Below are 27,841 nucleotides of genomic sequence, written 5' to 3' on the forward strand. Positions count from 1 at the left end.
TCATATGCATTTTGTAAAATGCACTTAGGGATGTAGGTTACTAGTTCTTAACTGTGACAGAGAAGCATGATCAGGAGAGAAGGGGATTGCTGTCCACATTTGAAATAGTAAATGGTAACAGATAATACTCCTACTGGTGTGTAAACATAAACATTTAGTCTCTTGGGAGTTTATACATCCCACTTTTTATTATTTTAATTGTTTTTTCTACAACTGGTAGAACTATTGATATTTCTTACTGCTGTGCATCCATAAAGTTAAAGAAACATTTTGCTATTAAATATTTTCTCTTTAAAAATATTTCACAACACTTTTTTCTAGAGCCTTATCCTTAATTATTAGCCCCTGTTCTTTCACATATATTCCATGTCCTTTTACAAAACCTAGACTATAAATACCTTGAAAATCAATTCTAGTTTTTGAAGCCCTTCAGGCCTCAGGAGTCACTGAATTAGTGTTTTCTGAACTGAATGAAGAATATGGTTTTGGGTCAACTTACCTCTTCTCTTCTTTCTTCTGCAGAAGGAGTTTTAAGTTCTCGTGCTGTATCATCTTTTGGGTCAAAAAGATATATGTAATCTGAAGAGTAACTAACAAGAATCTCTTGGCCGTCCTCACTGTAACACAGGGATGTCACCCTGCAGGACTTATTATTAAGATGGGAAGGGATGAAACGGGCAACCATTCCAGTAGTTCCTCGACCTGCATAATTCCCTAAATAAGAAAACAGGAAGTCGTATAAATTTTTTAAGAAAAACATTTTAAAAACTCTTAATCCGAATTATGAGATATGTGATTTAATGTAGCAATATAAATTCCAAACTATCATATTCTATTTCTAGAAGAGGCTCTTTTCTCAACAGTCTGATTTTATAACAAAATAATAAAGAATATAGTATAAAGACTACATAGCTCCAAAAAAAAATTTCCTGAGTGGCTGGAATTACATAGATTATATAAATGTTTTACAGATTAATAAATGTTTTATTAGAAATAGGAGTTATTTAATCAATTAAAATGATTTGTGATTATAGTTACACTAAATCATCTTCCAAAAATTTTCACCCAATGAAGGTAATATAATTTTTATAATATAAACAGGTGAACTTATATTTATTATTAGCATACTAGATAAAATAGTGCATTTTCCCTTTAAAATGATTTACTTTTTGCTTTAGGTTAAAAAAATTTTTTTTTAGTTTATTTATTTTTCTTAGTAATCTCTATATTCAACGTGGGGCTCGAATTCATGACCCTGAGATCAAGAGGTGCATACTCTTCTGACTGAGCCAGCCAGGCACCCTTATGTTTTTGAAAGATTTTTGATTGTCGTGAAATTTTCCTCTTATAAAACAACAGAGTGGGGACAGTATTCCAACTTTAATTAATTTTGGCAGTCATCAATATAATATAATAGGGAGGGGTCCAATTGGCATTTTGTGCCCCTGGACGTCTGGGAATGCTAAATTCTAAGAGTCTCACAAAACTGTATAATACTGCACAAGGAGATCTTGTCCTGCCCAAAATGTCAATTGTGTCCCATCTGTTGAAAAAGAATAATTTAGCCTATAATTTCATCTTATATTACTACTGTTTCCCCTAAAAGCACATATCCAAATCAATAAGATTTCTCAGAGTTCCAAAAAACAAAACAATAAAACATCTAGTCTTCCTTTTTATTTTAATCTTTTTTTTTTCTTTTTAAGAGAGAGAGTATGCACATGAGTGAGGGGAGGGCAGAGGGAGAGGGAGAGAGAATCTCCATGCCCAGCGTGGAGCCCAACTCAGGGCTCGATCTCATGACCCTGAGATCATGATGTGAACTGAAATCAAAAGTTGGATGACCAAAATGATTGAGCCACCCAGGCACCCCCAACCTAGTCTTCCCATTTCAATAATTTATGTCTATTTTTACTGGAAATAAATAGACACTGAGATTGACATTGTTAGTTTCTGGCCAAATCCACTTTTATTTTTAGCAATATAAAACATGTGAAGATGTATAAATGTATGTATATTTGGTGGGTGTATGGGTATATAATCCTGGCCTTCCATTACTGAGAAAATGCTAATAAGCTGGCTTTAAATTGAATATTTCAGAGGTGGTTTCACCCCATAATGGAGGAGGAGCAAATGAGGAGTTCAAGAGAGATTCAACTTCAGTGCTGCAGCATCACTAATAGTACTTAACTGGGCATAAACAAATGCTGTACATGAACAGGTAACCAAGTCACTGTTCTTCCCTAACTTTCCTCTCTACCACAAAGAGAAATTAGGAAAGCCAAGTGTTGTGAGCTGATAGTGTCCCCTCCCTCCCCAAGTTCATGTCCATCTGGAACTCAGAATGATTCTGGAATATTAGGAAATAGGGTCTCTGCAGATGTAATAAGGTCATACTGCACTAGGGTGGGCCCTAGATCCAATATGACTGGTGTCCTAATAAGAAGAGGAAAATGTGGATTCAGATATATACAGGGGAGGATGGCATGTACCTGTGGAAGCAGACAGTGAAAGGAAACATTTAAAAGCCAAAACTGGGGGTGCCTGAGTGGCTAAGTTGGTTGGGCATCTATCTGCCTTTGGCTCGGGCCCTGATCTCAAGGTCCTGGGATCGAGCCTTACGTTGAGCTCTCTGCTCAGCGGGGAGTCTACTTCTCCCTCTCACTCTCCCTCTGTGCTCTCTCTCTCTAATAAATAAATCTTTTTTTAAAATAAATTTAAAAATAATAATTAATTAATTAATTAAAAGCCAAAACTGCCAGCAACCACCAGAAGCTAGGAGAGAAGCATGCAAGAGTCTTCCTGAGAGCTGCCAACAGAAAACCTGTAACACCCTGATTTTAGACATCTAACCCCCAGAAATGTGAGAATCAATTTCTGTTATCTTAAGCCACCCAATTTGTGGTAATTTATTATGACAGCCCTAGGAAACTAATACATCAACTGTCACAACTTTTTAAAGTGATAAACTACAAAAGTATCACCTTGATAGGGCCATAAAAACTTGGTAAAATGCTATTTTTATGTATGTATGCTACATGCCCAGCATGGAGTCCAACTCGGGCTTGAACTCACAACCCTGAGATCAAGACCTGAGCCGAGATCAAGAGTCAGATTCTTGGGACACCTGGGTGGCTCAGTCAGTTAAGCGTCACCCTTTGGATCAGGTCCTGCATGCATCGGGCTCCTTGCTCAGTGGGGAGCCTGCTTCTCCCTCTGTCTGCTGCTCCCTGCTTGTGCTCTCTCTCTCTCTTTGACATAATAAATAAATAAAATCTTAAAAAAAAAAAAGTCAGATGCTTAACTGAGATACCCAGGTGCCCTAGTAAAATGCTATTTCTTATAATAATCCATATTGTTTAAATACTTACTAAATTTATTTTAAATATTTACTGAATTTTATGAAACTAATGAAATTTTTTTTTTTAAAGATTTTATTTATTTATTTGAGAGAGGGAGAGAATGAGAGAGAGCACATGAGAGGGGGGAGGGTCAGAGGGAGAAGCAGACTCCCTGCAGAGCAGGGAGCCCGATGCGGGACTCGATCCAGGGACTCCAGGATCATGACCTGAGCCGAAGGCAGTCGCTTAACCAACTGAGTCACCCAGGCGCCCGAAACTAATGAAATTTTTGAACTGCAAATATGTCATAAGATTTATTCTCTGAACTGACAGAATTATGTATTTTCTCTAATATACAGCTTTTCACCTGTGGCTCTTGTGCCCAGCATTCGCCGATCATATATTCGTACTGAGCTATCTGAACAACCAACAGCAAGATAATATGGTATTGGTGGACAAATAGCTACAGATGTGGCAGCACGTCGGCAGTTAATTAAAATATCCTATAAAAGATAAAACAACACCAGTTACACACAGCATTGCCATAGAGAGGTTACTCTAAAGATTTAAAACATTGAAATATTTTAACATTTAAACATTTTCCTTCTATTTAGAAGAAAATAACCTTTTTCAGAAATCCTAACTCAGTATGATAATGAGAAGGGAAAACAACATGGTTTTCTTTTATTTTTCAGATTTCTATCAGTGTTTCCAACAAATTCAGCTTCTGTGAGGCCAAAATAAATAAACTCAGTCAATATTCCTCCTCGGCAGTTTATTCCTCTAAGGGAAATTCTTTTTTTCTTTACAGTTTGCTACACAACTTCAACACTGACTTCTAATACAATATTGTACATTTTCCTTATAAACCAATCAAAATAAAAAATACAGAAATATAAATTTAATTAGCGGTTGAAAAAACAATATTTGAGTAATGCAAATTGCATTTTGAAGAGAAAAAATAAAAATCACTCCCAAATATAAGACTAAAACACTGAGTAATTACGCTAGATCAGCAAAATTTAATACAATCAAATTCACCCATAAGCTTATAACCCAGAGATAACTTACTGTCCAATTTTAATTATAATCTTAATTTTTTGTCATTTATATAAAAATTTAATACTTACATCTTTGCAATCTTCTTTTGTGCAGCTAGTTTTGATGCGTGTATCAAACCACCGAACAGTTCCATCTTCACCACAAGAGAGAAAAGTATATGGGTCATTGGGTACAGTCATAATCTGTAGATGAAAACGAAAGCACAGGCAATGCTATTAAACTTTTAAACAGATGGCTTTGAAAGACATTACTATTATTTTATAAAATAAAATAAAGAATAAAGAAGTAAAATTGTTTTTATATTCATAGACAATTTGATCATCTAAGAAGAAAATCCTATGTAATTAATTTTTAAAATATTTATTAGAATAAGTGAATTTAGAAACATTGCAGGATACAAGGTCAGTACATAAAAATCAATTGTATGTCTATATACTAGCTACAAAACCATTAGAAATTGAAAATTTAAAAATAATAACATTTACAATAACATGAAAAATATAAAATGCTTAAGGATATATAAGACATATAACACTGAAAATTATAAAACATTACTGAATAAAATTAAAGTCCTAAATAACAGGAGATAAACTGTGTTCATGGATTGGGAGATTTAATATTGTCAATTCTCCCTAAATTGATACATAGATTTCAAATAAATTCCAGAAAGATTTTTGGTACAAATGACAATTTGATTATCAAATTCATGTGGAAATACAAAAGACCTAAAATACCTTCAGTAATGTTGCAAAAGAAGAACAAAGGACTTATAGTACTGGCTTCAAGAGTTACTATAAAGCTATAGTAATTAAAATAGTGTGATAGAGGCTTAATGATAATCACTGGAAAAGAATAGGTACTGACCAAAAATAGATGAAAATACATATGGCCAAATGATTTATGATGGTGCAAAGAAAATTCAGTGGAGAAAGAACAGTGTCAGAAAACTGGATATCCATATGCAAAATAATGAACTTTCAAGCAGTACTTCATACTTTCTTTAAAAATTAACACAACAGGGGCGCCTGGGTGGCTCAGTTGGTTAAGCGGCTGCCTTCGGCTCAGATCATGATCTCAGGGTTCTGGGATCGAGCCCCATATTGGGCTCCTTGCTCAGTGGGGAGCCTGCTTCTCCCTCTGCCTGCCATTCCCCCTGCTTGTGCTTGCTCTCTGTCTCTCTCTCTCTCTCTCTTGCTCTCTGTGTCAAATAAATGAATAAAAAACTTTTAAAAAAAAATTAACACAACATGAAAAACTAATGATATATGGTGATTAACATAATAAAATAAAATAAAAATAATAAAGGGTAAAAAAAATTAACACAACATGGATCATTGATCTAAGTGTAAAACATAAAACTATAAAACTTCTAGGAAAAAATCTTTGTGACTTTTGGTTAAACAAAGATTTTTAGATATAACATTGGTCCATAAAAACAAAGAACTTTGATAAAATGGGCTTCCTGAAAATTAAGAACCTCTTTTGGAAGGACATTAAGAATATGAGAAGACAAGCCACTGACTAGAAGGAAAAAATTATAAATCAATACCTGAAAAATACCCAAAACATATTTTAAAAATCTCTCAAAACTCAATAATGAGAAATAATCCCTCAAAACAGACAATTCACCAAATATATAAAGATGATAAACAAGCACATAAAAAGTATGCTCAACATCATTAGATAATGGGGAAATGAAAGTTAATAACATAAGAGATTCCATTATATATCTATTAGGATATCTAAAATAAAAAAGATTGACCATAGCAAGTGTTAAAAGGATGCAGAACAACTGGAACTGTCAGGCACTGTCAGACACTGCATGTAAAATGATACAACCACTCTGGAAAACAGTACAGCAGTTTCTTAAAAAGTTACACTTATACTTCTAATATAACTCAGTCATACCATTCCTAGGTGTTTACCTCTTTAAGAGAAATGAAAGTACATGTCCATACAAAGACATTTATACAAATATTTTTTTTTTTTTAAAGATTGTATTTATTTATTTGAGAGAGAGAGAATGAGAGACAGAGAGCACGAGAGGGAAGAGGGCAGAGGGAGAAGCAGACTCCCTGCGGAACAGGGAGCCCGATGCGGGACTCGATCCTGGGACTCCAGGATCATGACCTGAGCCGAAGGCAGTTGCTTAACCAACTGAGCCACCCAGGCGCCCCCATTTATACAAATATTCAAAATAGCTTTATTTGTAAAAGCCCAAAACTAGAAACAACCCAAATATTTATCCAAAGATGAAATATAAAGAAACTGTGATGTATCTCTATAAAGGAATACAACTCAGAAAGAAAAAGTTAGTTATTGATACTCTAAACAACATGAATGAATCTCAAACATGAGTATTATGCTAAGTGAAAAAAATCAGACCAAAGGAAGAATACATATACTTTGATTATATAATCTCATTCATATATAATTCCACAAAAAATATAAACGAATCTACAGTAATTAAAAGATCAATCATTTCCCAAGGATGTGGGGGTAAGTAAGGACAAGAGAGAGGGAAGAAAAAAGGGAATAAGAAAATTCTTGGATATAATGGATATATCCATTATCTTGACTATGGAAATGATTTCAAGGGACAATAAATTGTCAAAACTTACCAAACTGTGTATTTTAAATGTATGCAGTTTGTGATATGTCAATTAAACATCAATAAAGAACTTTCTAAATTCAACATCCATTCAGAAGGGATTAGGAACAGAAGGGAATTTCCTTAATCTGATAAAAAAGCATCTATGAAATACTTTTGCAAATATGAGATCTAATGGGAAAATGGGAAAACCTTTCCCTGTGAGATCAGGAACTAAGAAAGGCAATCTGCTATCAACATTTCATTTAAAGATTACATTTGAGGTACTAACCAGTGCAGTAAGTCAAGAAAAAGAAGCAAAAGGTATATAAGTTGAAAATAAAGAAAAATGTCATAATGCAAAAAAGATATGACTGTGTAGATAGAAAATCCACAAGAATCTATAGTTGAATTATGAGAATTAATAAGTGAATAAAAAGATAGCTAGTTTTAAAATATTATAGTCAATTGTATTTTTTATACATTACAAAATTATATTTTTTATACAGTAACATTTAAAAACTAAAAAAAGATAAATTTACAATAGTACTAAAATATCAAATACTTAAAAAATTTTAAGGAAATTTGTACAGTAATGCCACATTAAAAATTATAAAATATTAGTGAGAGAAATTAAAAACCTTAGTAAATACAAAAATAGATCATCCTCATTGATTGGAAAATACAATAATTGTATTAGTTTGCCCTGAATTTATCCATTCCTAGTTTGTTGAGAGTTTTTATTGTGAAGGAAATTACCTCAATCTAATAAAGACCATATATAGAATCTCACAGTTAACATCATATTCAATGGTGAAACACTGAAAGCTTATTCACTAAGATCAGGAATAAGGCATGAATGCCCCCTCTCATCATGTCTATTCAATACAGTATTGAAGTTCTAGCTAGAGCAATCAGGCAAGGAAAAAAAAAGGCATTGAAATTAGAAAGGAAAAGGTAAAATTATTTGTTTGCAGATGATATGATCCTACATGTAGAAAATGCTAAAGATTCCAATACAAAATACTGTTAGAATAAATGAATACAGCAAAGCTGCAGGTTACAAAAATCAACACACAAAAAAGAGTTTTTTCTATACACTAACCATGAACAATCTGAAAAGAAAAGTAAGAAAACAATCCCATTTACAATAGCTATCTTCAACAAATATATGGAATGGGAGAACATGCAAACTCTGTATCGATAAGGCATTAATACCCGAAATATATAAAGAACCCCTTCAACTCAACAAGAACAAAAAAGCAATCCAATTTAAAATGGGCAAAGGACTTCAACAGACATTTCTCCAAAAAAGATATACAAATGACCAAGAAGCACAAAAAGAGATACTCAACATCCCTAATTATTAAGGAATGTGAATCAAAACCACAATGAGGTACCTCCTCACACCCATTAAGATGGTCACTCTTGAAAAAATAAATAAATAAATCACAAATGTTGACAAGAATGTGTAAAAATTGGAACCCTTATGCACTGCTGTTGGTAATGTAAAATGGAACAGCCACTATGGAAAACAGTAAAGAAGGATCCTTAAAAAATAAGGGGCACCTGGGTGGCTCAGTCTGTGGAACGTCCAACTTTTGATTTTGGCTTGGGATGTGATCTCAATGTCATGGGATCAAGTCCTGTGTCAGACTCGAAGCTTGGCAGGGAGTCTGCTTGAAATTCTTTCCTTTCCCCTCTGCCTCTCCCCCTTGTGCTCGTGCTCGCTCCCTCCCTAAAATAAATAAATCTTTTTAAAAAATTAAAAATAGAATTATATGATCCAGCAAACCTACTTCTGGGTATATACATCCAAAAAATGTAAAACAGGATCCCAAAGAGATATTTGCACCCCAATGTTCATTGCAGCATTATTCACAATAACCAAGAGGTGGAAGCAGCCCAAATGTCCATTGACAAGTAAACGGATTGTATGGTGTATATATATACAATGGGAGAGAATTAAGCCTTAGAAAAGAAGCAAATCCTGCCATAGATTGACACGGATGAACCTTGAGGACATTATGCTAACTAAAATAAACCAGTCACAAAAATACAAATACTGCATGATTGTACTTATATGAGGTATCTAAAATAATCAAACTCAGAAACAAAAATGGAGGTTCCAAGGGGAGAGGGGAAGAGGAATAGCAGAACTGTTGAATGGATAGAGTTTCAGTTTTGAAAAAATATTCCAACTACAGTGTATATGTATTCAGCAAAAAACACCTTTGGCAAATGGGTATATACTGTTAAAATGTCCTTATAGAGAATGCCTCTTTGTATGCTATTTGGGATTCTGATTTAATTTTCCAAGAAGTAAATTATGTTAATACAAAAATCCATACAGACAGGATATAAAATCAATGCACAGAAATCAGTTGCATTTCTATACACTACCACCAAGACAGAAGAAAGAGAAATTAAAGAGTCGATCCCATTTACAATTGCACCCAAAACCATAAGATACCTAGGAACAAATCTAACCAGAGGCAAAGAATCTGGACTCAGAAAACTAGAATACTCATGAAAGAAACTGAGGAAGACACAAAGAAATGGAAAAATGTTCCATGCTCATGGACTGGAAGAACAAATATTGTGAAAATGTCTATGCTACCTAGAGCAATCTACATATTTAATGCAATCCCTATCAAAATACCATCAACTTTTTTCAAAGAAATGGAACAAATAATCCTAAAATTTGTATGGAACCAGAAAAGACCCCGAATAGCCAGAGGAGTGTTGAAAAAGAAAAGCAAAGCTGGCGGCATCACAATTCCGGACTTCCAGCTCTATTACAAAGCTGTCATCATCAAGACAGTATGGTACTGGCACAAAAACAGACACATAAATCAATGGAACAGAATAGAGAGCCCAGAAATGGACCCTCAACTCTATGGTCAACTCATCTTCGACAAAACAGGAAAGAATGTCCAATGGAAAAAAGATAGTCTCTTCAACAAATGGTGTTGGGAAAATTGGATAGCCACATGCAGAAGAATGAAACTGGACCATTTCCTTACACCACACACAAAAATAGACTCAAAATGGCTGAAAGACCTAAATGTGAGACAGGAGTCCATCAAAATCCTAAAGGAGAACACAGGCAGCAACCTCTTTGACCTCAGCCGCAGCAACTTCTTCCTAGAAACATCGCCAAAGGCAAGGGAAGCAAGGGCAAAAATGAACTATTGGGACTTCATCAAGATAAAAAGCTTTTGCACAGCAAAAGAAACAGTCAACAAAACCAAAAGACAACCGACAGAATGGGAGAAGATATTTGCAAATGACATATCAGATAAAGGGCTAGTATCCAAAATCGATAAAGAACTTATCAAACTCAACACCCAAAGAACAAATGATCCAATCAAGAAATGGGCAGAAGACAGGAACAGACATTTTTCCAAAGAAGACATCCAAATGGCCAACAGACACATGAAGAAGTACTCAACATTGCTTGGCATCAGGGAAATCCAAATCAAAACCTCAATGAGATACCACCTCACACCAGTCAGAATGGCCAAAATTAACAAGTCAGGAAACGACAGATGTTGGCGAGGATGCAAGGAAAGGGAGACCGTCTTACACTGCTGGTGGGAGAATGCAAGCTCGTGCAGCCATTCTGGAAAACAGTATGGAGGTTCCTCAAAAAGTTGAAAATAGAGCTACCCTACAACCCAGCAACTGCACTACTGGGTATTTACCCTAAAGATACAAATGTAGGGATCCAAAGGGGTACGTGCACCCCGATGTTTATAGCAGCAATGTCCACAATAGCCAAACTGTGGAAAGAGCCAAGATGTCCATCAACAGATGAATGGATCAAGAAGATGTCATATATATATACAATGGAATATTATGCAATCATCAAAAAAAAAAAAATGAACTCTTGCCATTTGCAACGACCTGGATGGAACTAGAGGGTATTATGCTAAGCGAAATAAGTCAATCAGAGAAAGACAATTATCATATGATCTGATATGAGGAATTCTTAACCTCAGGAAACAAACTGAGGGTTGCTGGAGTGGTGGGGGGGTGGGAGGGATGGGGTGGCTGGGTGATGGACGTTGGGGAGGGTATGTGCTATGGTGAGCGCTGTGAATTATGTAAGACTGATGAATCACAGACCTGTACCTCTGAAACAAATAATACATCATGTGTTAAAAAAAAAAAAAAAGAAAGAAGATAGTAGGAAGGGAAAAATGAAGGGGGGGGAATCGGAGGGGGAGACAAACCATGAGAGACTATGGACTCTGAGAAACAAACTGAGGGTTTTAGAGGGGAGGGGGTGGGAGGATGGGTTAGCCCGGTGATGGGTATTAAGGAGGGCAGGTATTGAATGGAGCACTGGGTGTTATATGCAAACAATGAATCATGGAACTCTACATCAAAAACTAACGATGTAATGTATGGTGACTTAACATAACATACTAAAAAAAAATTTTTAAAAATCCATATGGAGAAAAAAAAGTTTACTCTGACTTCATACTATCACAAAAATCAAATACAGGTGAATTATAAGATCTAAATGCAAAGACAAAACAATAAACTTTTTAAAAGAGAAAATAGAAGAATATTTCCATAATCTCGAGATAAGAAAAAATATTTTGACCAGGATGCAGAAAGCACTAATAATAAAGGAAAAGACCAATATATTAGACAAACATTTGTTCATCCAAAGACACCATTAGGAGAGTGAAAATATAACCACAGAGTAGGAAAAGACAGGTTCATATGCAGAAGACATTAAGAAATTCCTATAAATCGAAAACGAAATAAGATGACAAATCCAATGGAAAGATTAGGAAAGACATCTGAATAGGCATCTGACAAAAGAATATATCCAAATAACCAATAAACATATGAAGAAATGTACAACATCAGCAGCATCAACAGGGAAAGGCATTTGAAATGATAAGATGACACTATATAAGTTGCCAAAATTAGAGATTAATAATACCATCTTCTTTGCTGGCAAAGATGAGCAACAATAGGAACTCTTATATACTACTGGCAGGAATATAAGTTGTTACAATTATTTTGGAAAATTATTTGGTAATATCTCTAAAATAAACAAATATGTGTCCTATGACCAAGCAAGTTTACTTCTAGTATATACCCAAAGAAGTACATGCATTTATGTACTTAGAGTCATGTAAAGGAATGTTCCTCCAAATGGGAAATCAAATTTAAAATTTTCATCAACAGTAGAAGAGATCAATCAGTCATGGTACATTCACACAATGGAATGCTATACAGCAATGAAAATGAACAAATTATAGTTGCACCCAGCATGGATGAATTTCACAAATTACTATAAGTCAGAATGAGGGGGCTTCCGGGATACTTAATGCTTTTGTATTTTTTGACCTAGATAGTTGTTACATGAATAGATTTACTTTGTGATAATTTATTAAGCTATATACTTAGGATTTATGTACTTTTCCTGCATGCTTTGTACTTCAATTAAAAAAAAACAAAGTTTAATGATAGATGGAATAAAGTCAACATACATCTAATCAGAATTCCAGGAGAAAAAAATGGAGAAGGTAAAGAATAACCAAAGACCTATTGATTGCAAACTTCCCACATTTTTCCAAGATGCCAATTTCTCAGACCAAAAACATCAATAAATTCTAAATATGACAAATAAAAAGGAAATCCAAACCTAACTACAATTTGGTGATATTAATGAAGGAAAAAAAACAGCAAAGAAAAATACAATTAAAAGCAGCCAAGGAAGAGAGACAGATTAACTATAAAGAAACCACAGTTAGACTGATGACTGAGTTCTCAACTTCAACAATAAAGTGAGAACCCAGTAGAATATCATCTGAAATAAAATAACTATCAAACTAGATATCCAGCAAATATCCAGCAAAACTACCTTTGACGAATTGGTATAAAATTCTTCATTTTCTGGAAAGAGATGAAAAGGGAAGAAAGAAATGAAGAAAATAAAAGGATAATAGGAAATGAAAATTGTTTCTATTAACAAGCTCTCACTAAACGAACTGGAAAGAATGTACTTTAGGTACACAATGACCCTATATGGAGAATCTGTGGTAGAAGAGCCAAAGGTATTGGTAAATATGTAGGTAAATCTAAACAAATACTAACTAATGAGACAATGATAATATTTAATTTATGGGAGAAAAGATATAACTAATTTCAGAACAATATAAGCATATAAAATTGGACAAGGGATGAAGAGATTAGAATGTTCTAAGGTGTTTTATTCAGGAGAAGGGTAAAGGTATTTATTGATTTTAGTCTTTGTTAATTCTTCTAAAACGTGAATGTCTATCTTCCAAGCAAGTAGCAGAAACAAAACAGACAAAAAGCAAAATCTTCAAGCAATTTTAAAGGAAGGCAAAAAGACGAGGGGAGATGTATAGAGGAAATTAAAAAAACAAAACAAAACACAAACAGCAAACAGTAAGATAAATGAATAGATCCAAATATATCATTACAATAAATATAAATTGACTAAAATCTCCAGTTCAAAGCCAAAATTGTGAAAATGGATGAGAAAATAAAATGCAGCTATATACTGTTTTTGTAAGTACACACCAAAACATGAGGTTACCAGAGAAATGAAACGCAAATCATAGACAAAGATACACCAGGTTAACACAAATAATGGGGAACCGATGAATGATTTGATGCAAAGAAATGACATGAAAAGATTTTAAAAGAATATTCTGAAGAGTAAGCAATTTTTCTGAACCAAGTTAAGTAGTATAATTGAGTCTTAAATTCATTTCACCTCATTTAATTCAACTCAGGTCTTGCGCTTATTAATGTCCTTTAGGAATCTGATTCTTTTGCCTAGTGTACTAGCGTTCTTCCTGCTTTCCATTTGATAAGCATGCCATCAATGACTTTCTATAAGACGGTGATAAAGTGTTTAAGAGGTTAAAGCCTAGTATACAGGCTTGTAGCACAGTAACAGAAGTATTTTTAAAGGCTGACATCTGTTTGCAATTACAAATCCTATTACTATTATATTTCATTTCTTAATTTTATTCACAAGCCTATCAAGATAACAGTTTCTCAAGTACTTTACTGAAATCTAGATAGTCTGTCGATAATTTCTCTGCCTACATATGCATGAGAGTGTACATACACAAATCTACACATACATACTTATATAAAAACACACTTACATATGTATGTGTATGTGTATATATATATATAAAATCATAGTAATACTGTACCTCATAGGTAGTTCCATAATGGCACGTAAATTGGCATTGTCTGTTGGTTTCTGCATCTTGCTCAACATTAGTATAAAATATTACTCCATCCCCAGAGCAGGATACAATCTGCTTATCATTCGTGCACGGTAAGAACTTTGCACTAAATATATTTGCTCGGTGCCCTGAACGAATTGTCGTCAAAACCTAAAACACAGAGAAAGTTGTTCTTGGTAATTTATTATTTCCTAGAAAGAAACATTCACATTTAATATAATCATAGCCAGGAATAAATTCTCATTAACATTCTTATTATCTCAATAAAAAATTATCATTTGATTTCAAATTAATATAATTTTTAAAAAATCAGAATCTCACATATTTTCTCTATGAGATGTGAAGAAGAGTAAGTACCATCAATAGGAACAGTGCTGTGAAAATTAAATATACGTATTTCCACCTATTTGGTATATCTGACTCATTTATAAGATCTCAGTAAATAACAAAGGACTATTATATATAAGGGGAGAGAGAAATAGAGACAAAGAAGATGATTTTCATTATCTTAAAAGTATTTTCCTGCATTTCTCAGGTAATCAACTTTGAACAAGTTACTTTTAAGATTGGAGAGTAGGTACAGGGGCATGGAGAAAGAAATTACTATCCTGACCTACCTTTTTTTTTTTTTAAGATTTGATTTATTTATCTGAGAGAGAGAGAGAGTGCAAGCGAGAGAACACAAGCAGGGGTAGTGGCAGAAGGAGAGGGAGAAGCAGGCTCTCCACTGAGCAGGGAGCCCGATGTGGGGCTCGATCCCAGGACCCTGAGATTATGACCTGAGCCAAAAGTAGCCACGTAACCGGCTGAGCCACCCAGGCGCCCCTGACTGACTTTTGAAACTGTTTACTAGATGATTTTTAGTTATTCCCTTCCAGGATAAAAAAATAAAAATAAACTGAATTTAAATGAATCATGAAATGAAAGATGAAACTATAGCAGAAGTCCCAACATCTCCTTCCTTAATTATGTTTCAAGACTGTGGGGCACCTGGGTGGCTCAGTCAGCTAAGCATCTGACTTCCACTCAGGTCATGATCTCAAGGTCCTGGGATCGAGCCCTGCATTGGGCTCCCTGATCAGGGGAAGTCTGCTTCTCCCTCTCCCTCTGCCACTACCCCCTGCTTGTGCTCTCTTGCTTGTGCTCTCTCTCAAATAAATAAAATCTTTAAAAATAAAGACTAGAATTCCTGTGACAGAAATAAAGTTTAAAATAAATATGTAAATATTTGCAACATATAGTGAAGATAAAGAACAAATTTCCCTAATAGTGCTTAAAAATTGACAGAAAGAAACTTAACAAAACCTGGGTTTTTTTTTTTTTTAATTCTTATGTTAATCCCCATACATTACATCATTAGTTTTAGATGAAGTGTTCTATGATTCATTGTTTGTGCATAACACCCAGTGCTCCATGCAGAACGTGCCCTCCTCAATACCCACCACCAGGCTAACCCATCCTCCCACCCCCCTCCCCTCTAGAACTCTGTTTGTTTTTCAAAGTCCATCGTCTCTCATGAAAACCTGGGTTTTTTAATTGAATGGGCGAAAGATCTGAAAACATAGTCCACAAAAAGATATACAAAGGACCTTTAAGAATGTGAGAAAATATCCAACTTTGTTGATAAGGGAAATGCAAATTGAAGCTACAGTGAGAAACTAATTCTCACTTTTCAGATTGGCAAAAATTCAAGTTCGACAACACACTATGTAAGTGATCCTATGGGGAAACAGGCTCTTTACCATTTCTGGTGGGAGAACTAGATGGTACAAGACTAATGGAGAGGAATTTAGCCGTACTCCACAAAATCACACACACATTTATCCATTGACCAGACAAGTCTATTTCTAGGAATTTACCCTTAAGATACACCTCCAACAATACAAGAAAAAATGCACAAAATTATTTAATGAGCTATTCATAACAGCAAAGCACAGGAGACTTATTGAATAAATTATGGTACATCCCCACAATGTATGTACAATGAGAATTTAATGCAGTGGGAATCTGGTGTGCTTTAAAAATTGTGCTCAAAAAAAAAAAAACGTCAAAACATAGACAAAGTTGGCTTTAAATGTCCCACCGAACAATTGGGATAATCTAAACATCAAAAAGTATTATCAGTAATAAACTATAATATATTGAATTTAAAAAAATCTATAATCCCGAAGTGATTTTTTCACAAAGGTGGTAGGGACAAAGGAAATGCTCTTATTTACGAAGTAATGTCAATTAATAAGTGTAAAAGGAATGACAATTAAAAATCACTATTTTGTAACTACATTTTAACAACTGGTTAAGGCAAGAAACAACACTGAAACCAATGTAAGAAAGATTGTTATGAAAGAGAATATTCACAGTCTCAACATACCACTTCACAAACAGCTTATTAATTGTAAAGGGTAAACATACCTACACAATGAAGAGATCAAACTTAACATTACCAGTAAGGGGACAAACTAATATCATGTACCACAATGTCACCTGTGGAGAATTCTTAGCTAAAATGTTTTTAATTTTAATCTATTCATGAAGAAACAATCAGACAAATCCAAATTGAGACATTCTATATAACAATTGTTCTTCTATATTAATGTAACAGTAAAACAACTAATATATTAATATCAAGAAAGACCAAAAAGTTGAATGAACTATCCTAAAAGAGACTAAGGAAATATGACAACTACATGAAATGATGGATGGAGCTTGGATTGAAAGAGGCATGGCAGTGACAAAGAACCCTATAAACAAACGAGAAAACCTGAATATAGACCATATATGTATACATGTGCATGTATTATGTGTGTACGTCATCAAATAGAAAATCACATATATAATAGCATATAGTTGACTCTCATCGTTCCTGATAAGTCACTGCCAACACTGAACTAACAAGTACTGAATTACTGCTCCTAGGGAAATAAGTGGTTAGGTTCCTTTGACCCTCTTGCCACAACATTTTCCTCAATCAGTCAATACACAGCATTGTTTTATAATGTTTCTGTTTAAAGACCTTATTTAATATATACTGTTGCTTCATTAACATTGAACTCATGGCCAAGAGCATTATAATGCATGCCTAAATGAAGCTTATCTAACATTTTTTCTCCGTAAGAAACATCCCAGGCTTCTTGTGCTTAGGAACACGAGATAGTATTTCAGCATGATACCTGGGGACATTTTAAACTGTGAAATCATCAATAAAAAGCACAAAAATGCAAAAATGCAACATGAAATATACCACGAAAAAGATACAGTATGTTTACAGTATGAGAGCTGAAATAATTCTCAATTCTTTTGTCACTCTGCTCATGTGCATGGCCATGAATGACCAGGAAGGCACTGGAAGTATTGACTTGGGGGTTAAAAGTAAATTTCAATGAGTAGGCAAATTTGCAAATATGAAATCCACAAGTAATGAGGATCAACTCCATATTCAATATTATGTATTTTTAAAAATAGAATAATGTTCTTGTTCTTAGTAGATATATGCCAAAGCATTCATGAATGAAGTGCATGATGCCTCCAACTTGGGCTCAATTGCTTAAAAAAAAAATCTATTTGTGGATGTTCATTGTATTATTTTTTTCAATTTTTCCAAAAGTTTTTAAATATTAAAACAAAGTTAGGAAAATATATTTCAACTTTATTTTGGGTTTGGTTTTAAGTGAGTATTTATTATATAATACTAACTGCCAAATTCTTATCAGAGACTACCATACCAAATCATAACATAAACCTGGAATGAATATTAGCAGCTATTTACCTTGACCACTTTGAATATTTAAGTCACTTCATTTTATTTAAGAACTAGGTTAGAGGGTTATAGCCAAAATAAGGATTTGCTAAGTACCATAAATTGTTCCCCAGTAAGTCTTACACATATAATGCACATATAATTAGGGTCAAATAAAAAAGAGAGGGTGTCTTTTGCACCTGCATCAACCAAAGCCAATGGAGAATAAAATCGTAAATATTTTAAAATCTTTCATTCCTCTCTTCAAGTGTAAGACACTAAGATCTGGAAGACTAAGGTATAAAAAAAACACAGAGAATAATTAATGTAAAGCCTTTAATAGATATCATAACCTTTAACTCTGTCAGGTATTTTAGCATGGTTTACCAAGTAGCTAACTATATAAAAGTCACTGCTTACAGTGTATGTATTAGTTTCTTCATCCGATAGGCCTTTGGCTTTGCTTTAGTCACATTCAGCAGACATTATTCTTAACAGTTCATGATTTATCTCCATTTAACAGGATTATGCATAGCTTCAGAAACAAAAGCACTCGGTACATTAATATGTGTACTGACATATGACATATTAGTCACAAATTGAGATGGATTTCTTTATTAAAGTAATCAAGATGTATTTTTTTTAAAGATTTTATTTATTTATTTGACAGAGAGAGAGCACAAGTAGACAGAGGGAGAGGGAGAAGCAGGCTCTCTGCTGAGCAGGGAGCCGGATGTGGGGCTCAATCCCAGGACCCTGGGATCAGGACCTGAGCCAAAGGCAGACGCTTAACGACTGAGCCACCCAGGCGCCCCTAAAGTAATTAAGATTTAAAGAGTAAAAAGTTGAAGCTCTTTTCTTTTGGACAAATCTCTTGATTTCAGACATCCTCTTCCAAATTTACTCCCCTTCCAGTGTTCTCCATCTTCATCCCAATGGCAGCAATATCCACCCACACAGTTGATCAAGTCAAAAACTAAAGAATCATCCTTCATTTCTCTTTCCCTCATCCACTATAAAATAGTAAAATATATATATAGATATAGATATATAATACAAAATCTATAAAATCCACCAGCAAATCCAGGTCCAAGATATATTCCAAACTATTTCTCCTCACCTCAATGCCATTATCTTTGTCTAAACCACCATCTCTTCTTACTGGGATGACTCAATGGCCTCCTATCTCCTACTTCTGATCTTATTCAAACTTTACTCTCCAAACAGCAGCCAGAGATATCTTTTAAAAATGCAGGTCATATCACCTGCATGTTTAATACACTCCAGTGACTATTTCAAAGACACTAAAATGTAAACTCCTTCATACTGCCTATCAAGCCTACTATCTGATCACTGCCTACCATGTTAACTTCATTTTGAACCACTCTCTAATTTATTAATAGATAATTGTTGGAAGAACAAGTACTCATGTGTACACATTAGTAATTCCAACAAAGGCTGGAATTTGTTTTTAATTGTCAAAACTGAAACTACAATCAATATAGATATGCATTCTACCGGAGGTAAGTAGTGGTAAGACTGATTTTTTAAAAATGATATGCACTTGCAAAAGGTTATTATTTTTGGTAGCTGGATTTATTTTCTTATTTGTGCTTTCTTTGTATCAATGCATTAAAATACTTAGAAAACATCTAAGAATAATGGCCTAGAGAGGTAGAAGTTGGCAGAGTAACTTAATTGAAGATGTAAATGACATATTGATAACTGGAATTAGTAATAAATGTGACTGTAAACTAGTTGTAACATCTATGACTTTACTGATCATCAGGTTAATCTAGCTGGCCAAGCAGGTATCTCTTTCATCATGTCACATACAATGCTTCCAAAACCTTAAGCTTGGGGCGCCTGGGTGGCTCAGTTGGTTGGGCATCTGCCTTCAGCTCGGGTCATGATCCCAGGGTCCCGAGATCGAGCCCCACATCGGGCTCCCTGCTCTGTGGGGAAATTGCTTCTCCCTCTGCCCCACCCCCCCCACTAATGCTCTCCCTCTCTCTCTCACAAAAATAAATTAAAATAAAAAAACCTTAAACTTGGTCCAGGAATATCCAGATAGAAAGTGTTGGTTCTTGAATCTCTTGGTAAAAATCACTCCTCTCTAAACCCAACCCATACCCCCACCTAAGGAATTGAATACAGAAATTCCTTGCCTTTCCTTACTAATATTTATTGGGCACCTACTACGTGACAGGTAATTTACTAAGTGTTGAGGAAACAAAAAAGAAAAAACTGTCATTGTCCCAAAGAAATTACTGTCTAATGGTGAGCAAATAAACATAATAATCTAATTATCCACAAAGTACAATGAGAACATAGAGGAAGGAGTGCCTACATTTGCCTAGGGCAACAAGAGAGGTATACCACAGCTAAGAGTCAAGAATTGAAGGATGGATTTAAATTTGCCAAGTAGGTGGGAGGTGCATGGCAAAGCAGGAGAACATCCCATGAAGAGAGAAGAGTGCAAGCAAAAGTATAGAGTAAAGAACATGTTATGCTCTGAGAACTTATGGGTAGCTGGCTGAAGCCAAATCAAGAAAAATTTTACGTATGTGGTACACACAGGATTTCTTTTATATTAGATATTATAAGGTTACCTTCCTTCAGTTTTATCTATACCTTGAGGAGGTGGCCCTTTTGCGGGGGCGGGAGCAGCATACTGTGGAGAATCTGCTATAGGAATCCATACTTGATTTGGGTCCTGAGCTTTGTTTCTGTCTACCTTGACATTCAAGGCCATCAAGACTAAAGTTTATATATGCTTGGATTGACAAACATCTTCAGGGAGAAAGTGGCTTTCATGCTCACTTCTCTGGACTCACTTTTTCCCTTCCATTTTGGACTGATAATCCCTTAGTATCAAGGCAAGTTACTTGTTACTTTTAGGACAAGTTTTAGTCTTTAATCAAGAATATTTTAGTTGTTTCAATGGGAGGATTGGTCCAAATAAACTAGACTGTAATTATTGGAAAAAGAAACTTCTCTCTTGTATATATTTGAGACATACTATATATAAAATTAGGATATGTTACCATTAATAAGGAACACCTCCAATCTCTTAACTCTATAAAAAAAAAAAGTGTTTCAAAATTATTTGCATTAAATTAATCTTTCCATGAATGCACAGGACCTAAAAATAAAGTCAAACTTTAAGAACAGGTAATATTTGACTCAGGATCAAACACTTTCTTTTCCTATGTAATTAATCATCTGTGTTTTAAATTTTTAAAAATATTCCTAGATGATAGCAAATTTGGATCTATTAAAGACCAATATGAGAAAAAGATAAAGTCTTGTTATATTTAAACTCTTTAAAAGTATTATTTGATTACTCATTTCTTAAACTGGAAAAGAGAAAGAGTAATCACTTTTCTTTTTTTTTTTTTTTTAAAGATTTTATTTATTTATTTGACAGAGAGAGACACAGCGAGAGAGGGAACACAAGCAACGGGAGTGGGAGAGGGAGAAGCAGGCTTCCCGCTGAGCAGGGAGCCCGATGTGGGGCTCGATCCCAGGACCCTGAGATCATGACCTGAGCCGAAGGCAGACGCTTAACGACTGAGCCACCCAGGCACCCCAAGAGTAATCACTTTTCAAATATACATTCTATTGGGAACCATGCATCAAAATGAACGTTTTTTTCCAAAAATAAGCAAATAAAGAAGAAACAAGATCTTCTAAAAATTCCACTGGGTATAGCCACAAAATAATTGAAAAGCAGGGACTTGGAGAGATATGTGTACACCTACGTTCATAGCAGCATTATTCACAAAATCAAAATGGTACAAGTAGTAACTCAAGTGTCCACTGAAAGATGAATGGAAACAAAATGTGGTATTTACATACAACAGAATATTATTCAGCCATAAAATAAAAAAAGAAAATCTGACATGCAGTATGTTTGAATGTTAAGGGCATCATGATAAATGAAATAGTAACAAAAGACTAATGTTGTATAAAGGCTTATATATCTAGAGTAGTCAAATTCATAGAGACAAAAAGTAGAATGGTGGTTGCCAAGGGATGGGAGGAGAGAAGAAAAAGGAGTTACAGAGTTTCAGTTTTCCAAGATGAAAATAGTTCTATAGCTGGATGTGGTGATAGTATCAACAATGTGAAAATACTTAATGTCACTGAAAAGAAGTATTAAAAGTTATTAAGACAGTTAATTTTATGTGTATTTTACTACAGTTTTGTTTTTTGTTTTGTTTTTAAAGAGTGAAGCTCTGCATCTTTTAAAAAAAAAAGATTATTCCTTTGGTGTCTAGTCAACTGTTATGAATACCGTGAGCATTAAAATTCTGATAGTGATGGTCAAAAAAAAAAAAAAATTCTACATACACATCATTCCAGGAAATTTCCTCTACTGTAAGGAAAACATTATGCTAGTACAATATAATGATTTATAAGAAATATTTCTTTGGTCATCCAGATGACCAAAATATATTTCTCATATATATGGTCTTCGTCAATAGTTTCTGAAAATGCTTCAGAGATATAAAGGTGAAATTGGTGTCTTGTTATTAATAAAGGTGACTTTTGGACCCCACCAAAGGGTGGGGACTGGTTGCCAAAAGGAGCAATCATGAGATTTGAGAGCTGGAACTCAGGTGGGGAGAGGGGCTGGAGGCTGAATCAGTCAGTGACCAATGACTTAGTCAATCAGGACTGTATAATGAAGCCTCCATAAAAACCCAAAAGTACAGTTTTTTGGCCTTTTTCGGAGCTTCCACACTTGGGGAATCAGAATGCTTCCATGTGCCACCGAGCCAGGCCCTAAGCTCCAGGCTGGAATTAGGTACAGGCACCTTAAAAGACCTAGTAACTGCAGACCTAACACAAGTAGGATTTAAAAACATCAAGTTTCCCTCTGCTAAGTCAGGACAATTAAGTAAAGCTATCTCTGAAACAAAATTATGACCTGTCTTTTAATCAAAGATACCTTCAATATGAACCTCATTCAGGTTGAAGGACCACAAACATTTATTTAAATATCTTAACTGTTTAAATGTGGAAAAATAAGAAATATGTGAATAATTTATTCTGTAAGATTGCTACTATTAAATAACAGTTTGGTCTGCCAATCTACCAAGTTCTCACTGATATAAAAGTAAGTGTATAGTTTCTCCATATACAGAGAAGAGTCAATAAAAATCAGAACATAATCCTAATTACATAATCCTAAAACTCAAATGGTTATGCCAGCTTATGGTATTAGATATCATGAAGCATTTCACTAGAGCCTAGATACTATTTTTGCAAACTGATAAAATTATATTTCTTAAGCCACTTGGCTGAAGAGTAGATTTTGTGAGCATGAAAGAAAAAAAATCACATTTGCTTTTTTCTCCCAAAGAATGCTTTACTGAGATAATGTTACTTTTGGGAATTTTACCCACGTAGATAAAATGAAGCATATTTAAATCTGCTACAGTCAAAAGCTGGGTGAAATCTATGTTTTCCTAAGAAGATTAAGGGATAGGCATGTAATAACTCCCAAATTACATAACTACCTTAAGCAAAATAAGGATATTCTATTACAAATACCCATTCCACAATTATTTACAATTTCTTAATTTCTAGCTTAATTTTTCTCATTGAATTACAGATTTTTTTTAAAGCCACTTTACCTTTCTGCTGTAAGGATTACTAATTACTAACTTGGTGTCATCTGAGCCAGATAAAATATATTCTCCAGTCTCATTCCAACAGATTGTATTAACCTGAAAAGAAAGCAAAAAATAAATTTAAGTAAACTGGACATATAAACAAGTATGCCATCTTTCAGTTAACTGATGATTCAAAATATATATCATGAATAAAATTGTGTCTATGGTAAGGAGTGTTTACCAGTTAACCTATCGAAAATATATACTGCCATTTAGCAAACACAATAAATATTCTGTAAACTCACAATGAAATGTCTGAGTCATTATGTTTTATTGTTTAAATTCACTTTAATTAATTCATTTTATACCCAGCGACATAAAACAAGGCCACCTAAAAAAAAAAAAAATTAAAAGAACTTACTACAGAGCTATAGTAATCAAGGCTGTATGGTACTGTCATGATCACTGACATATAAATCAATGGAATGGAATTCAGAGTCCAGAAATAAACCCTTACATTTATATTCAAGTAATTTTTGACAAGGGATCCAAGACCTTTCAAAGGAGAAAGGTATTTTTTCAACAAATGGTGCTGGGACAACGGGATATACCCAAGAAAGGAATACCATGTACAAAAATGAACTGAAAATGATCAAAAATCTAAATGTAGTGCCCAAACTATAAAACTCTTAGAAGGAAACATAGGTATCAATCTTTACAAAAATTAAAACTAAATGAATTACCACTTCACACCCATTAGGATGGCTATAATAATCAAAAAAAAACCAACAAAACAAAACAGAAAATAGTAAGAGTTAGCTAGGGTATCAAAAAATTGGAACCCTAATACACTGCTGATAGGAATGCAAAATTGTGTCACTATTTAGACAGTTTGGCAGTTCCTCAAAAACTGAAACAGAGTTACCCTATGACCCAGCAATTCCACAATAAGGGATATATCCAAGAGAACTAAAAACATGTACCAAACAAAAACTTGTACACAAAAACCCATAGCTGCATTATTCCTAAGAGCTAAAAGTGAAAGCAATCCCAACATTTACCAACTAATGTATGGATAAACAAAATGTGACTATCCATTTGCTCATAACAAAATATCCATAAAATGAAGTATTATTCAGCCATAAAATGAAATCATGATACATGCCGCAAAACGTAAATACTTTGAAGACATTCTGCTGAGTGAATGAAGCCAGTCTGAAAGGCCATATATTATGATTCCATGTATTTTAAAAGTCTAGACTAGGCGTATCTGTAGAGACAGAAGGCAGATTAGTGACTGCCAACAGCTTGGTAGAGGGGGAATGGGAGTGAATGATGATAACTGGTATGGACTTTTTTTTTTCAGATGGTGAAAATATACTGGAACTAGACAGTGGTGATCACTGTACAGCTTTAAGAATATACTAAAAAAAACAGTGAACTGCATACTTAAAATGGGTAAGTTTTATGGTATATGAACTGTATCTAAATTAAAAAGAAAAACAGACTTCCACTTTCAGTCAGACAAAGTAACATGGACCAGATATACTATCATATCTGAAACAACTAAAAAACAGCAGAATACACACTCTTTTTTTAAGATTTTATTTATTTATTTAGAGAGCGCAAGCATGCGTGCACAAGGAGGGGAGTGGCAGGGGAAAGGGAGAAGAGAGAATCTCAAGCAGACTTCATGCCTGACGTGCAGCTCGATCTTACAACCCCAAAATCATGACCTGAGCCAAAATCAAGAGTCGGACGGTTAACCAACTGAGCCACCCAGGTGCCCTAAATACACATTCTTTTTAAGCACACAAAAAATATTTACCAATATAGAAAATATTTATGGGCCATAAAACAAATCTCAATATTTTTAAAAGATTTCAACTAATACAGAGTATGTTCTCTGACCAAAATGGAATTAAGTGAAAATCATTAACACAAAGAAATATTTGGAAACTACAAAATAACAGATATCCAAAAAAGAAATTACCCAGTAAATTAGAAAGTATTTTGAACTGAATGAAAATGAAAGCACAACATAACCCAATTTATGGGTTGCAGCTAACTCTGAACTTGGAAGGAAACTTCTAGCACTAAAATACCTATATTAGAAAAGATAAAGGTCTCATTATCAATGACCTCAGCTTCCAATCAAAAAAATTGTAAGAACAAATGAAACCCTAAGTCAGCAGAAGACTGGAAATAATGAATATCAGATCAGAAATCAATGAAACAACAGAAAACAGAAAAATAGTGGGGAAAAAAGTACACACACAAAAACACTAGAAGTTGGTTCTTTGACAACACAATAGAATTAATGAACATGTAGCCCGACTAATCAAGAAAAAAAAAGGGGACGGGGAATATATACTACCAATATGAGGAATGAGAAAGATGACATCAATCACTACTACACATTCTACAATACCTAAACATTAAGGAAATACTACAGTCAACTTTATGCCAATAATTCAACAACGTGGATGAAACTGACAAAATCCCTGAAACACACATGCTAAACAAAATTTGCTCAATACATAGTCTATTTTTATTAAGGGATTGCAGTTAAAGTTTTCCACAAAGAAAATTCCAGGCCCAGATGGCTTTACTGGTGAATACTGCCAAACATTTTTAAAAAAATAAATAATGAGAATTCTGTACCATGTCTTCAGAAAATTAGAGACAATATAAATACTGGAACTAACAAATAAATACTGGAACTAACTAACAAGTTAGGAAGATTGTGAGATATGGATGAACATGCAAAATTAGACAGGACAGAGAATTAAAACCACAACACGATATCACTAGATATCTACTAGAATGTCTATAAACATTTTTTTTTTAAGATTTTATTTATTTATTTGACAGAGAAAGACACAGCGAGAGAGGGAACACAAATGGGGAGTGGGAGAGGGAGAAGCAGACTCCCTGCCGAGCAGGGAGTCCGATGCGGGACTCGATCCCGGGACTCCAGGATCATGACCTGAGCTGACGGCAGTCGCTTAACCAACTGAGCCACCCAGGCGCCCTGTCTATAAACATTTTTTACACTTGATCTTAACCAAAAGGCAGAGAAGCAATCTCTAAACATTTTTTTAAATTATAGGGAGAAACAAACAACAAAAACAATAGTAGCAGACTTCAATACCCCATTTTCAACAATGGATAAATCATACAGACAGAAGATCAGTAAGAAAACATTAGAATTGAACTATACTTTAGATCAAGATTTAGACACATACAGAACAGTCCATCAAACAGCAGCAGACAGACTTTCCTCAAGTGCACACTGAACATTCTCCAGGATAAATCATGATAGATCACAAAACAAATATTAACAAATTTTAAAAGAATTAAATCATACCAAGTATCTTTCTGACCACAATGGTATAAGACTAGAAATTAACAGCAGGAAAACTGGAAATTTCACCAACATGTGGAAATTAAATAACATACTCTTGGACAGTCAGTGGGTCCAAGAAGAAATAAAAAAAATCTTGAAATAAATGAAAATAGAAATAAAACATATGGGAAGCAACAAAAGCAGTTATAAGCAGGAATTTTATAGCAATAAATGCCTACACTGAGAAAAAAGAAAGATCACAAATAAGCAACAGAACTTAACATATTAACAAAAGAGAAAAACAAACTAAGGCCAAAATTAGCAAAAGAAAGGAGACAACAAAGATCAGAGCAGAAATAAATGAAAAAGAGTAGGAAAACAATACAAAAGATCAATGAAACTAAAAGTTGGTTTTTTGAAAAGATTAAATTGACAAACCTTTAGCTAGATTTACCAAGGAAAAAAAACAAGAAGACCCAAATAATAAAAATTATAAATGAAAGAGAAGATATTACAATTGATAACACAGAAATACAAAGGATTATAAGAGAATACACTGAACAGTTATACACCAATAAATTAGACAACCTACTATAAACATATAATCTACCACAACTAAATCACACACAGAAATCTCAATAGGTCAAAAACAAGTGATTTTTTTTGTTTGTTTCTGGAGACTGAATCAGTAATTAAAAACCATTAAAAAACAACCAAAAAAGCCCAGGATTAGACGGCTTTAGGGGCTTTAACTATTTACCAAACATTTAAAGAAGAATAAACACCAATCCTTCTTAAGCTCTCCAAAAAACTGAAGAGGATGGTACATGCCCAAACTCGTTTTCTGAAGTGAGCATTATGCTGACACCAGAGTCAGATA

General features: G+C 34.2%; 1 protein-coding gene across 4 annotated transcripts in view; it reads right to left on the reverse strand.

The window, feature by feature from the left end:
• The window catches only part of DCAF6 (DDB1 and CUL4 associated factor 6), a 127,953-nt gene that overhangs the window by 78,484 nt on the left and 21,628 nt on the right, over nt 1-27,841 (reverse strand). For all 4 annotated transcript variants that reach the window (XM_035010909.1, XM_035010908.1, XM_035010907.1 and 1 more), the window contains exons 5-9: nt 23,634-23,726; nt 14,217-14,402; nt 4,472-4,585; nt 3,709-3,844; nt 500-714 (exon numbers count right to left, since the gene is read on the reverse strand). In XM_035010909.1, coding sequence (XP_034866800.1) covers nt 500-714; nt 3,709-3,844; nt 4,472-4,585; nt 14,217-14,402; nt 23,634-23,726 — 744 coding nt within the window. The remainder of the gene's footprint in view (nt 1-499; nt 715-3,708; nt 3,845-4,471; nt 4,586-14,216; nt 14,403-23,633; nt 23,727-27,841) is intronic.

This window comes from Mirounga leonina, unplaced genomic scaffold (genome assembly GCF_011800145.1).
Source record: "Mirounga leonina isolate KUSES-001 unplaced genomic scaffold, KU_Mleo_1.0 Mir_154, whole genome shotgun sequence".
Taxonomy (NCBI): domain Eukaryota; kingdom Metazoa; phylum Chordata; class Mammalia; order Carnivora; family Phocidae; genus Mirounga; species Mirounga leonina.